Source organism: Phascolarctos cinereus, unplaced genomic scaffold, assembly GCF_003287225.1.
Source record: "Phascolarctos cinereus isolate Bilbo 61053 unplaced genomic scaffold, phaCin_HiC Scaffold_4;HRSCAF=312, whole genome shotgun sequence".
NCBI lineage: Eukaryota > Metazoa > Chordata > Mammalia > Diprotodontia > Phascolarctidae > Phascolarctos > Phascolarctos cinereus.
In genome coordinates this window covers 141,367,395-141,382,214 of record NW_027555847.1, presented here as the reverse complement: position 1 = coordinate 141,382,214, position 14,820 = coordinate 141,367,395, and the positions used below count along the sequence as shown (strand labels likewise).

The window sequence follows — 14,820 nt, the reverse complement described above, 5'->3', positions numbered from 1 at the left end:
TCCAAAAATTTATATGAAGAAAATGTAACACTGCTTTCCTCATTAATCAGGGTTGCAATCCTGGCAAGATTTATTTGCCTACCAAGTAATATAAATAGAGATGATAAGAGTTACAAAGCAAGCAAGGGAGATAGGTCTACTGAGAGAATTTTTTTTTTTTAATTTTTGACCAGGGGCTTTTCAACCACATAAGAACACTGGAAGGAAGGTTAAAATCTCTAAGAATAGCATGTAAGGTGTTGGTAATGCTACTGTTGCCATCCCAGCTATCTTTAATCCAACTCAGCCACCATTGCCTCTGCCACTGCTGGTGACAGTTCACACATCTAGCCTAGTTGACCTATTGCTATCGCTATAGTATTCAGATTAGTTGTTCTTTTGCCACTATAGAATCAACTCTCAGCCTGGTTGCTTCTAGAGTTACCCCATCTAGACTAGAGGCCCCTAGGTGAGAGCTCTAGCATCCACCTTGAGCTACAAAGTTCCTGCTTCCATAACTCCCACTCAGGATATGAGAGACCTTTCTGCTGTCACTGAATGGATGTAAATAAAGCAAAGTAGTTGAATGAAAGTAAAATAAGGGTAGAAGGACAAGAATGAACAGGAGTGAATTCTCTGAAGTTTGGAGGCACTACACAGTAATAATAACCTCCAGTTCCATTATTATTTTCCTGGAAGGAAGAGGAGTAAGAAGGAAAAGGGAGCGAGGTATAGCAAAGGAGAGTTAATAAAAGACCCAGGGCCAGAAGCCATAAGGAACAGCAGTGTAAAATGTGCCCTTTAGCAACTACTGTAGTTTGAGCTTCATTTTTCACCAGAATAGGACCAGGGATCCTTCCCACTGTGGCAGTTATGCAGATTTTTAAATTGATCTTTTTTTCCCAATTACATGAAAAACAATTTTTAACATTTTTAAAATTTTGAGGTCCAAATTCTCTCCCACCCCCCATTAAGAAGGCAGGCAGTTTGTGCAGTCATATAAAGCATATTTTCATATTAGTCACATTGTAAAAGAAAACAGACACACCACCCCCCTCCAGTAAAAACACTAAGAAAAATAAAGAAAGTAAAAAAAATATGCTTCAGTCTGCTGTGAGGTTCTATCAGTTCTTTCTCTGGAAGTGCACAGCATTTTTCATCTTGAGTCCCTCAGAATGGTCGTAGATCATTATATTACTGAGAATAGCTAAGTCATTCACAGTCAATCATCTTACAGTATTGTTGTTACTGTGTCCAATGTTCTCCTGGTTCTGCTCACTTCACTTTGCATCAGTTTATGTAAGTTTTCACATGTTTTTCTTAAAGCATCCTGCTCAACATTTCTTGTAGTACAATAGTATTCCATCACAATCATATACTGCAACTTGTTCAGACATTCCCCAACTAATGGATGTCCCCGCAGTTTCCCATTCTTTGACATCACAAAAAAAACTGTGTATTTTTTTTGGACATGTAAGTCCTTTTCCCTTTTTTTAAAAAAAATCTCTTTGGGATACAGACCTGGTAGTGGTATTGCTGGGTCAATGGGTATGCACAGTTTTATGGCTTTTTGGGCCTAGTTCTAAATTGCTCTCCAGAATGGTTGGATCAGTTCACAACTCCACCAACAGTAAGCAAATATTTTTAAATTTTTCATGTCCCTTCATTTAAAAACCTCTTTTTTAAAATGTGGAAAAAGAGAGGAGTCTGGCTTGGAGAGAACAATGTATTTTATCTGCCAGATAATGAACAAATCAAAGAAAACCTGACCTAGCAAATTCTTCACTGTAACTAGGGGATAAAACTTCTATAGAAATTTATGCTGAAACATTACTAGAATCATTATAAGAAATATATTTAGATATGTCAGTATGGATTCTCCCTCTTCCAGTACAGATCACAATTCTTCTTTACCTTCTCATCTTATCTAATACTTTTTCATAGCTTTCATAAATCTTCCATAGAATATGCATCCAATATGTGAGTACTAATATAACATTTAGGTTGTTTGTTTTCTTTACTTCTTGCTACATGTCCATCCTACTCCTTTTCCAATCCTGTTTACCTTTTTTATGTTACTTCTTGTGTGCAAGTCATCATTGGTATTAAGCTGTAACCTACTTATACATCATCCACCATCATCTTTTTTGGTTCCATGTGAAAATACCAATAGATAAAATAGGGGCAGCTAGGTGGTGCAGTTGATAGAGCACCAGCCCTGGAGTCAGGAGGACCTGAGTTCAAATCGGCCTCAGACACATAACACTCATTAGCTGTGTGACTCTGGGCAAGTAACTTAACCCCAATTGCCTCACTAAAAAAAAAAAAGATAAAATAAATCATCTAATAAGATTATATGTAACCTGGTCTCCCCCACCCACCCCCCAAAAAAGGCAGAGGAAGCAAGAAAAGAACAGTTCGTGTGAATGCAAAATAACACAGAGCAACTAAAAAAAATTTAGTCAACTAAAGATCAATGAGTAATAAAAATAAAATTGAAGAATAAGCTCATAATGTAACAGAACTTAAAAAGCAGCTAATGGAAATGCAGGGCAGGGTATAACAAACCTGGAAGAAAAAGGTTTGAGCCTTAGCTTAATCAGGATTCCAGGGGGCATCAAAAAAGGGAAAAGAAAACCTAGATTTTATATTTGAGAAATTAATTGGAGACATTTTCCAAGGAAGGACAAGAGCAGCCAAGTGAACTAAATTCATAGAACGTCGGCATGGAGAGAGAAAAAATTCATATCTCTAACACATATAACAAAGATACGATTCCAGAAAGAATATAGAAATTACCTGTCAAAAAATAACTATTAAAATCTCCATAGACTTCTCAAGAACAACACAAGACAAACAATGAAGCTAAAATACTAGAACATATGGACCTAAAAGACATGGAATTAAATCTAGAGATCACATATCTTGTAAAATTGAGCATACTGTTTGAAGACAAAAGATTGACATTTAAAATCCAACAGGTTGGAGCCATGGCCATTGCTTCCTTCCTCATGTGGTTTTTCCCATTCCTGATTGTCCATGGGAGGGCAGCTCCCAAAGGACAACTCCAAGAAGTATGAGAAGGAGATGGAGGAGGATGACTATGATGAGCTAGATAAGAAAAGAAATTGTAGGTCCTTATTGAGATACGTTTCTGAAAGTTTCCCATCCAGAGCTGGAACTGTCTGTAGTTCTCAAGGGCAGAACTCTGCTTTATGACCACTTCCTTCATATTCCTGATTCTTCCATTTGTCTTTGAAATGGAAAATCAGCCCTATTGTGTATAGAATTGAAGAGCTGCTGGAGGCCCTACCTCTACTTCCTGAAAAGACTTAAAATATAGCAGCTATATCTGACTTTCCTTGACAGGGGAATTTTCCATCTCAACTATGTTTGAACTGTTTGAGGTTGGGGTTTTTTTGGGGGGGTTGGGTTGGTTTTTTTTTTTCCGGTTGGGAAGGATGACCCTTTAAACCCCCTGAACATGACACACAGAAGTTTTTCTATCTCCTCCCTAGAGATGCACCTCTTTCATCTCTGCCTTCTATTAATTTACAAATTTAATGCAACCCGAATCCAAAAAATGGGCTTTCTCATGGACCCAGATAAAATCATAATGAAATTTAATGTAAAAAACATAGAAAATATTAAGAGACTCTTTAAGGAATAAAAAGATGATAAAAGTGTACTTTCAGACTTTGAGATATGTTACAAAACAGAATTTAACTTGGACAAATTTTTTTAATGGTACAGTGGAACAGAATAGTGATATAAGTAATAGAACAAAAAATATACAGAAGGATTAATGTTTGCTGTGCCTTTAGAAAATAAAAACTGGGGAAAGGATTCATTATTAGAATGAATGAAATGAAAATAAATAATTTATTCAAGTTTTCTCAAAATTTCTGTCTCTGACCTGCTTCACAAGTCCAGAGATCTCCAGGTATAATTTTCTTCTCTTTATTCAATACAAATCCTTCTATTTCTCCCCCGTAAGCCCCCCAAAACCAGAAGTAAAATAATTTCAATACAAGAAAAATAAATATAATCAAGAAAAAAAAACTAGTAGAAAGAGGGCAGATATCACAACCTAACATATAAAAATTCTTTTTTTAAAAAAATTTATTTATTTTTAGTTTTCAACATTTACTGCCACAAGATTTTGAGTTCCAAATTTTCTCCTCATCTTGTCCCTACCCCCCACCCCAAGATGGCATGCATTCTGTATACCCCTTCCCCTAATCTGCCCTCCCTTCCATCTCTCCCCAGCTTTTCTTATCCCCTTCCCCTTCTATTTTCCTGTAGGGCAGGATATATTTCTATACCCCATTTCCTATATTTCTTATTTCCCAGTTACATATGAAAACAATTTTTTAACATGTGTTTTTAAAACTTTGGGTTCCAAATTTTCTCCCTTCATCCCTCCCCACCCACCCTCGTTGAAAAGGCAAGCAACTTGATACAGGTTATACATGTGTAGTCATGTAAAACACTTCCATAGTAGTCATGTTGTGAAAAACTAAGTATATTTCCCTTCATCCTATCCTGTCCCCCCCCCCATTTATTCTAGTCGCTCTTTTGACCCTATCCCTCCTCAGAAGTGTTTGCTTCTGATTACCTTTCCCTAATCTACCCTCCCCTCTAACATCTCCCTGTTCTCTTGTCCTCTTCCCACCTGTTTTCCTGTAGGGTAAGATAGATTTCCATACCCAATTGAGTGTGTAATAACATATAAAATTTCTAAAGAATTTATAAAAATATCTATTCCCAAGTGAATAGGTTTAGAAAAAAAATTTTTAGCATGAAGTAGAAAATCATCAGCAAATATGAAGATTTCTGTGTATAGAAAGGACAGAAAATGGGCAATGTCATAAAACCACGAGTCTATTACATACAGGTTGTTTTTTTCGATATATATATTAAATTTAACAAAGTAGTAACAATACTACCCTGCTTGTCTCTGCCCCTGTCTTGCCTTCCTTCTGCTCTGTTCTATGTTTTTTTAAAGAGGTGCTTATAATCAAAGAGAAATGTCACTTCTAGTGTCTTTTTAAAAAGCCAGTTTTGATTAGAAATGGAATTATTCTTTCTAATTTAACATCTGCACTTTCTAAGTTGATACTAACTATTCAATTTCCTTCCCTTTTTTTGGATTTTTTTTTTTTTAATTAGGTAGTGCTATTCCAAAGGGTGAATTTGTGGAATTTGAAGTTTCTGGCCCTCTGCAGTACATGTGGTGGTACCATGTGGTGGGACTGATCTGGATAAGTGAATTCATTCTAGCCTGTCAGCAGATGACTGTGGCAGGAGCTGTAGTAACATATTATTTTACAAGGTGAGAACTTAAAATTGTCTGAAATTTCAGGAAGTTCATCAAAAGTAACTAGGGACCCAGCTCTCTCAAGTATGTGACTTAAATGCTTGTTAATATTTCTTAATGCTAAACAAATAATTCATCTTACTGTGCCCTACATAGGATATATATAGGTACTTCTTTATATGTATATACCTTCTGCTTTGGAGAAAAGTCAACTAAAAGACTAGGAAGTTAAGATTTTTCTTTCTTGAAGATAAGATTTGTGAATTACTGAAATTCTATAAAAGTGTTGGGTCAGAACTAGGGCTAAAATTTTGTTCAAATCAGGGCTCAGGGTCAAATCCAAGGTTACATGTATGCTCATAATGATGATTTGCCTGGACAGATGTTTATATTTTTATTTATGTGTTCTGAGTGGTAAGTCATGATTAATAAGTGCCTTCAAAGCACGTTATTTAACATTCTTTAATATTGGAACCAGTGAACTCCATGAAAGCTTTCAATAAAATTTTCTCTTATTGCGTTATTGATGTTGTTATAATAAATAAAACAACATTGACATTCTTTTAAAATGTATCTTGCTACCTAGTCATTTTGTAGTGTTAGTAAACTGGATAAAAATGTTCTCTAAGTTCTAGAATTTGAAATTTTTATTTCAGGGCCTTTTATGCCTTGATTTGATTATGACATCTAATATTTTTATTCTTTGAGATTAAGTTGCTCTTTACAGTTTTGTCTTTTTGGCGGTTTTTAATAGGGATAAAAGGAATCTGCCATATACTCCTATTTTGGGGTCAGTGAATCGGCTTATCCGCTACCACCTTGGTACTGTGGCAAAGGGATCTTTCATTATTACTTTAGTGAAGATCCCACGAATGATCCTCATGTACATTCATAACCAGCTTAAAGGAAAGGTAAGAAGTAAATATTTCTTCTCCATTCTGTGAGTACACTTGTAGAACTCTGAATTTTAATTTGTTGTTGTTGTTCAGTCATTTCAGTCTGGTCTGACTCTTTGTGACCACATTTAGGGTTTTCTTGGCAAAGATACTGCAGTGGTTTGCCATTTCCTTCTCCAGCTCATTTTATGGATAAAAGAACTGAAGTAAACACAGTTAAGTGACTTGCCCAGGGTCAAACAACTAGTAAGTGTCTGAGGTCAGATTCGAACGCAGGAAGGTGAATCTTCCTGACTTCAGGCCCTATACTGTTCCACCTTACTGTCCACCTGAATCTTTATTTAAGTAGATGTAATTACCTCATTGAGAGAGCATGGACTTGTGAATAAAATGCCGGGCTTAGAGTTAGGAAGATCTGGTTTCAAATCTTGGCTGCACTTAGCTTTGTGACTGGGAGCAGCTCACTTTGTGACAGCTCACTTGTGACAGCAACTCACTCTGACATTGTTATGTGCCTTAGGCAACTTCGTAGGATTTTTCTACATTGTCATTGGTTATAATCTGCTTTGGCAAAGAGTTAGATGCCAGACGTTCTCTATACTAAAGAAATCAAAGCTTTGTATGAGCATATAATTCCATCACTGAGTTTTAGAAAACTCAGTATTCTATTGCCCTAAATGAGGAAGAATCAATAACTATTAGACTTGGCAAGCCAAAAGTCCCTAGTGAAGAACTCCCTATATGATGAGAATTGTTCAGAAAGCTGGAAAACAGTTTGGCAGAAATTGTTTAAACCAATATCTTGTACCATACACCCACTTGCCCTCTGAACTTCTCAATAGTACCATCACTGTCCTTCCAGCCATCCAGGTATGCAACCGTGGTTTCATCCTTATCTCTTCACTCTCATTCACTTTTTATATACAGTTATTTGTCAAATTTTGTCATTTCTATCTGCACAGCATCTCTCAAGTCCAACCCTTCTCTGATTGTACCCAGTCATCACCCTTGGTCAGGCCCTCATAATTTCTCCCATGAACTGTTGTAGTAGCTTCCTTATTGGTCTCCCTGCTTTAAGTCTCTCCCCATTCTGCTCCATTCTTCACACATGGCTAAAGTGATTTTCCTAAAACACATATCTGACCGTGTTATTCCCTCCTCCCTCACCCATTCAATAAACTACAATTCATTGGTGTCTCTCCATTACTTCTAGTACAAAAATTAAACTCCTTTGATCACAACCTGGAACCATCCTTTATTTCCTGGGAGGTTTTGGTATTTGCTTCCCTCCACCTACTCTACAATCCACATATACTGGCTACCTTCTATTCCTCTCAAACAACATTCCATCTCTCATACCCATTACTTTGTAATGCCTTCCTGGAATTCTCTCCTTCTTCCCCTCAATTTCTTAGAATCTCAGATCTTAACTCAAGAGCTCCCTTCTGCAAGAGGAGGTTTTTCTTCTTCACCCTAGTTGCTAGTTTCATTTTTAAAAATTCTTTCCATTTATATTATTATAGTCATTGTGTATATTTTCTCCTGGCTTTATTTACTCTGAATCACTTTATATGTCTTCTCATGATTCTCTGAATTCTTCATATTATTTTTTTCTTATAGCACACTAATAATCTGTTATATTCACATAACACAATTTATCCAGCCATTCCCAAAGGATAAGCATCTACTTTGTTTCTAGTTCTTTGCTACCCAAAAAAAAAATATGCTGTTATGAATGAATATTGGCATATACAGGACCTTTCTTTTTATACCTAAGAACACTTAGGGAAGAATTCTTAACTAAACAAGGTAGAGGCTATCACTGAAAGTAAAATAGATAGTCATGATCACATGAAATTGAAAATCTTTTGCATGAACAAAATCAGTACAAGTATAATGAGAAGGGAAAGCATTAATTGGGGGGAAATCTTTGTATAAAATATCTCTGCTAAGGGTCTTTTATCCAAGATTTTTAGGGAATTAATACAAATATATAGACGAAGAGCTACTCCACAGGTAAATAGTCAAAGGAGTTCTTGAAAAGACTGGCAGACTATTAACAACTATATGAGAGAATGTCTGGCCTTAGAGTCAGGAGGACCTGAGTTCCAATCTGGCCTTAGACACTTGACACTTACTAGCTGTGTGACCCTGGGCAAGTACTTAACCCCATTGCCTCACCAAGAAGCAAAAAAAAAAAAAAGAATGTTCTAAATCATTACTGATAAGAGAAATGCAAATCAAAAGAACTTCATACTCAGCAGTTTGGCAGACTTGACAAAAGATTGAAGTCTGTGTTAGAAGGACATTATAAAGAAAAGTACACTAAAAACACATTATTGGTGGAGCCATGAATTGGTCCAAGCATTTTGGGGGAAAAAAGCAATTTGGAATTATGCAATAAAGTGCTTAAATTATCCATGTGCTTTGATTCAGTGATCCCATTATTAGTAATATATTCCCAGGAGACAAAGATATAAAGAAAGAGCCTATGTGCACCAAAATATTAATGGCAACACTTTTTGTGGTAGCAAAGAACTAGAAACAAAATAGATGCTTATCATTTGGAAATGGCTAAAAACATTGTAGTACTATACCATAAGAAATGAACATGAATTCCGAAAAGCATGAGAAGATTTATGAAGTGATACATACACAGAATCAGAAAAACAATATCCATAGTGACTACCATAATGCAAATGGAAAGAACAACAAAAATGAACCTGAACATTGTAATGATGACAACAAAATTTGGCCCAGGAGAAGAGTTGAGAAAATGCACCTCCTTTCCCTTATCAAAGACTCAGAATTATGGGTATAGAGTATTTTGTATTCTATCAGTCATGATCAATATGCCGGTTAATTTTGTTAAACTGCTTTTGTCCTCTTTGTTTTTTAATCTTTCTTACTAGGCATGAGAGGGAGAGGGGAAGTAATATAAAAGCAAAAGATAGCAATAAAATTAGATTTAAAATGTAAAGAAATAAAGAATGATACATTTTTAAAAGCCTATTCCCCAATAGCTAAATAGCCGCATATGAATAATCAGTTTTCTGAAGAATTATAAACTTTGAATGACCACATGAAAACATACTCCAAATCACTAATAAAAGAAGTACAAGTTAAAACAACTCAGGTTGTACCTTACACCCACCATGCAAATTGAAAAAGATGTTAGAGTCAATGAGAAGAAAGGCATACAAACACTATTAATAGAGCTATAAAAAAATCCAGCCATTCTGGAAAGCACTTCAAATTATACAAGAACAATGAGTAAAACTGTTCATACATTTGACCCAGTGATTTCTCTATTGAGCAGTTACCCCAAGAAACTCAAAGATAGAAACAATTGTCCAACATAGAGTTCACTAGTCATATAGCAGTACCATAGTATTAAAGAAATAGAAACAAAGATGTCCATGGATTGGAGAATGGTTAGAAAAACTATGAAATACACACACACACACACACACACACACACACACACACACACACGGTCACTTCAGTCAGCAGGGGTTCATAATAATACTTTCTGTTAATAAATGATGGATATGGAGGAAAGGTGACTTAGCCCTACCAGTTCTCAAACTATTTTTCAAAGTGGTAATCATCAAAACAATCTGGTACTAGCTAAGAAATAGAGTGAAATAGATTAAGTGCACAATACACACTAATAAATGACAATAGTAATCTAGTGTTTAATAAACTGAGAGATCTAAACTTTGGGGACAAAAACTACTAGGAATACTGAAAATAGTTTGGCAGAAACTAGGTATAGATCAGCATCTCACAGTGTATAGCAGCATAATGTCAAAATTGGTACATGGTTTAGACATAAAGGGTGATATCATAAGGAGATTAGGGGAGCATGGAATATTTAACCTGTCAGATCTATGGATAAGGGAACCATTTATGACCAAACCAGAGATAAAGAGCATTACAGGATGTAAAATGGATAATTTTGATACATGAAATTAAGAAGTTTTTGCACAAAAAAACATTAACAGCCAGGATTAGAAGGAAAGCTCAAAACTGTCTCTGATAAAGGCTTCATTTCTCAAATATAGAGAGGATGGAGTCAAATTTATAAGAGTACAAATCATTCCCCATTTGGGTAATAGTCAAACAGTCAGTTTTCAGATGAAGAAATCAAAGCTATCTATATTTATATGGAAAAAATGCTCTAAATCACTATGGATTAGAGAAATGCAAATTAAAACAACTCTGAGGTACCACCTCACACCTATCAGATTAGCTAATGTGACAGAAAAGGAAAATGACAAATGTTGGAGGGAATGGGAGAAAATTGAAACACCAGTGTACTGTTGGTGGAGTTGTGAACCGATTCAACTGTTCTGGAGAGCAATTTGGAACTATGGCCAAAAGGCTATAAACTGGGCATACCCTTTAACCCAAGAAAGAGATTTTTAAAAAGGGGTAAGGACTTATTTGTACAAAAATATTTATAGCAACTCTTTTTGTGGTGGCCAAGAATTGGAATTTGAAGGGATGTCTATCAATTGGGGGATGGTTGAACAAGTTGTGGTATATGATTGTGGTGAAATACTATTGTGCTATAAGAAATGATGAGTAGGATGCTTTCAGAAAAACCTGGGAAGGCTTCCATGAACTGATGCAAAGTGAAGTGAGCAGAACTAGAAGAACATTGTACATGGTAACAGCAATGTTGTATGATGATCTACTATAAATGACTTAGGTATATTCAGTGATACAAAGATCCAAGACAGTTCTGAGGGACCTATGATGAAAAACGCTATCCACCTCCAGAGAAAGAACTGATGGAATGATAAATGTAGGTTGAAGCATACTTTTTTTTAAACTTTATTTTCTTTGGGATTTTTTGTCTTTGTTTTCTTTCACAAAATATGACTAATATGGAAATATGTTCTCCATGACTGCACTTGTATAGTATATATCAAATTGTTTGCCTTCTCAGTGAGAGAGGACAGAAGGGAGAGGGAGAGAGAATTTGGAACTGACAATTGTAAAAAATGAAAGTTAACAATTGTTTTTAATGTGTAAATGAAAAAATATAATAAAAAAATTATGGATATGATAAATTCAAAAAAGTATAAAAATTTGTATGATCTGATGTATCTAAAATATGTAGAATCAAGAAAACAGTATGCACAATGACTTCAACAATATACATGGAAAGTTTATTAAAAGGAAGTTGAACCTATGAGTACTTGAAAGACCACTGAAGTTCTGCAGAACAAACAATAGAGCATAACTTCCCATCAGAGCAGAGAGGTGAAGGACCACTAGGACAGAATATCATATATATTGTCAGATGCAGTTACTGTATTAGATGTTTTCATTTGTTTTGGGGGGAAGGGGACACAAGGCAGGTCATAGTAGGAGGTTAATTTGGCAGAGGTAGGGAGTAAAAATAGGGAATTGAAATGACTGTATTAGTAATGATAAAATATAAAGTGGAGTCTGCATATTTTTTCCCTTAAAATTCCTTATGATTGAGTTTGGTTCTTCAGTTTTTAAATTATAGTTCCTTTTTTCTCCTTTTAGGAAAATGCCTGTGCTCGATGTATGCTGAAATCTTGCATCTGTTGCCTCTGGTGTCTTGAAAAGTGCCTAAATTATTTAAATCAGGTAACACTATGTATACATATCAACTTTCACTGAAAAGAGATCATTTTTCCTCCTCTGAGAATTAATTTTAATTCATTGAAAAGGTTTTTCCCCCCTTATTGCATTATATTTGTTAACAAGCCTATATGTTTCAGTTAGATCCTTAAGCTAAAGTTAATGTATATTTTGTTTCTCCTGAGATTTATTATTGCATTATTTTCCATTTATGATGCATGAATGAAAAATTATTAGGGTTCAACTTTCAGGAAAGTCATTTAGAACTGAATGTAATCATGTCCTCACAATTAAAACAAATATGTCCAGTAATTAAGTACTACTTAATAATTTGCACCTACAACTCTCAAGCCTTGTTATATTTGTTTGAAATGATTTGTAGAAAATAAAATTTGTTTTTGAGGTGTACTTTTTAAATGTTTTAGAATTTATTTTTTTTTTAATGTTTTAGAGTTTAGCCAAAATACTATCTTCCAGAAAAAAAAAATCTCTGTTTTAACTTTAGGAATATTCCTCCCCAACCAAAAAAAAAAAAAAAGAAAAGAAAACTTGAATTTTTGTTCTCTGCTTTTGTGGTGTTACGTTTTATCAGATATGGCTATCTTCATGATATGATTTTCTCCTGTTTCTCTGAATTATAAGACGTTTATCTCAGGATTTGAGAATAATATTCATTTAATGCGAGTCTCCTCATTGTCCCTAATTCCACATATTTAACTGCTCCATGAGCCCAAAGCTCTTGGCTTTCCAAGACTCTATTCCTTCTAGTCATATTTCTTCTAATTATATAGGTAATTTTTTTAAAGCTAACTGAAGCACCATCCCTTATAATGTTGTTTGAGATCACCACTTTACAAAAAAAAAGTTTGAATGTTCTGATTACTTCTATGCAATCATATACTACTGTTCAAAAATTAAATTCCTTTCTTTTTTATACTGACTTTCTGTATCTGTACATTTTCCCCATCTTGAGCTCTGTGAGTCTTGTCTTAGAAAAAAAATCAAAGGATAAATTGTTTCTGTAGTTTTTGAAGTGGGTGGAAATGGCAAATGGTGTTTCAGAACCGGCATCCTCATTCTTTAAAGAGCTTTAATTTTGATTCCTCATTTCTGAGCATACAAACTGGAATGCTCTCTCCTGCCTTCTGTTTTCAACAGTGTCTCATCTCTTCACTGTATTTCGTCTTTTCACTCTAAAATCTCTCTTTCTCTTTTCTCCCTATTTTGAATGAAACATTGTCAGAATGCTATTCAACTTCCTTTTTCTCTGCCATAAGATTTGTTTTAAAGAATTACAGAATTACGTAGTATAAGTCTGCTTTTACTGTAAGCCATTCAAAACTAACACCATTTCATATGAACTACTTCACACATTCCTTTTTGTTTCCCTCCTAGTCTGCAGTGTTTGAATTAGGGAATAGAAAGTAAGTTAGACTGCTATTGATTTTTTTTTTTCAGAAGATCCCAAAACTATTCCATTGCCTTTTAAAGATTTGCCTAAAAGGACCAATTCATAAGGACTATTCATAAACCATTGTTTTTCCTTTCTTCCCCTTCAACAAAAATAATACACAACCCTCCTACCTCTTACTTCCTTTCCCCCCCCCTTCACTTGAAATAGCATTCTCTTTTTCACTTACTTTAAACATCACCTTCTTGTGTTGGTAGCAGTGAATGTTCATGACTCCTTAGGGTGATTCAGTCTGACCTATAGACAAGAATATTTGTTGTACCTTTTCCTACATAAATATAGAATTATCATCCACTGAAATTGTAGATGTTTAGCAAATGTTTCTCAAATTAATAATAATTATATTCGTGTAATGCTTAATAAAAAGCTAGTTCTTTGAGATAGATATTAAAATTATTGTTCTGTACATTTTCCAGATTTGGAAACTGAAGCTCACAGATTTGAAGTGACTTGCCCAATCATGCTGTTTTAAATGTCATAACAGGGATTCACACCCAGGTCATTTGACTGCAAAGCCACGATATTATACTTCCTCTTATAAATATTTTCTAATTGAATGTTTTCATGAATTCCTTAAACAGAAAGGGACCTGTCTAACTGAGCTACAGCTCAATCCAGTCTAATCCAACAAAAATTTTTGAAGTACCTATTAGGTGCAAATCAGTATGTTAACACATGGTTTCTTATTTTATGTCCTCCCTGACTACAGGTATTTAAACTTACACAGTGACTTACACAGTGTCCAAAAGTTTCTTGACTTTTTTTCCTTATGTTTATAGAGCTTTTTTTTTTAAATCCCTATTCATAAGAGAGATTCAACTCAGTTTTTCATACTAGGAAAACATTCTTCTTTGCAGTTTTGGTTCATCTATACCTACACGTATACATATGAAACCATCACCAAGCTGGAAAATGGAGATTTGCTCTAGTGGAGCATAAGAGTGTACGGGTGCATCAGTGATGCAAAGGCCATACTTAAAGGGTCATGGTAACCTAAGAAGTAAGGAAGTGGAGGAGAAATGCTAGACCTGAAGTTTGTTGTCTCATCTGTCACTTAATAGTTATGTGACCTTTGGCATATCCTTTTATTTTCAGCATCAGCTTTCTCATCTGTAAAATGAAGGGGATTGGATGCGATGACCTCTAAAATTCCTTCTGGTTCCAACAATCTATGTTTCTGCTAAGAGGGAAAAAAAAACCCAGAGTGCCCAGCTCTACAGTTTATCTTTATTCCTATACCCAACATCATAAGAAATCTTTATCAGTGATTTGAGTAATATGCTAAAAAAAAAAAACTTAAGTTCTCTGGAGACACCAAACGAAGTGAGATAACTAAGTCACACCTCATAGAAGAGGATAGAGATTAAAAAAGACCTTGATGAGGTACAAGTAAAGAGAATGGTGTTTAAGATGGACAAGTGCAGGGTTGTACATTGAGGAAAGAAAAGGAAACAATATCACCCTAGTAGACAGTAATCATATGAAAGTGATGCAAGCCAAATGTCTTTGTACCTAAAGCTGAACACCTC

The 14,820-nt window shown here is 34.9% G+C and overlaps 1 protein-coding gene across 2 annotated transcripts in view; it reads left to right on the top strand.

The window, feature by feature from the left end:
• The window catches only part of SLC44A1 (solute carrier family 44 member 1), a 213,510-nt gene that overhangs the window by 178,054 nt on the left and 20,636 nt on the right, over window positions 1-14,820 (top strand). For both annotated transcript variants that reach the window (XM_020995459.2, XM_020995458.2), the window contains exons 10-12: window positions 5,152-5,314; window positions 6,054-6,210; window positions 11,743-11,826. In XM_020995459.2, coding sequence (XP_020851118.1) covers window positions 5,152-5,314; window positions 6,054-6,210; window positions 11,743-11,826 — 404 coding nt within the window. The remainder of the gene's footprint in view (window positions 1-5,151; window positions 5,315-6,053; window positions 6,211-11,742; window positions 11,827-14,820) is intronic.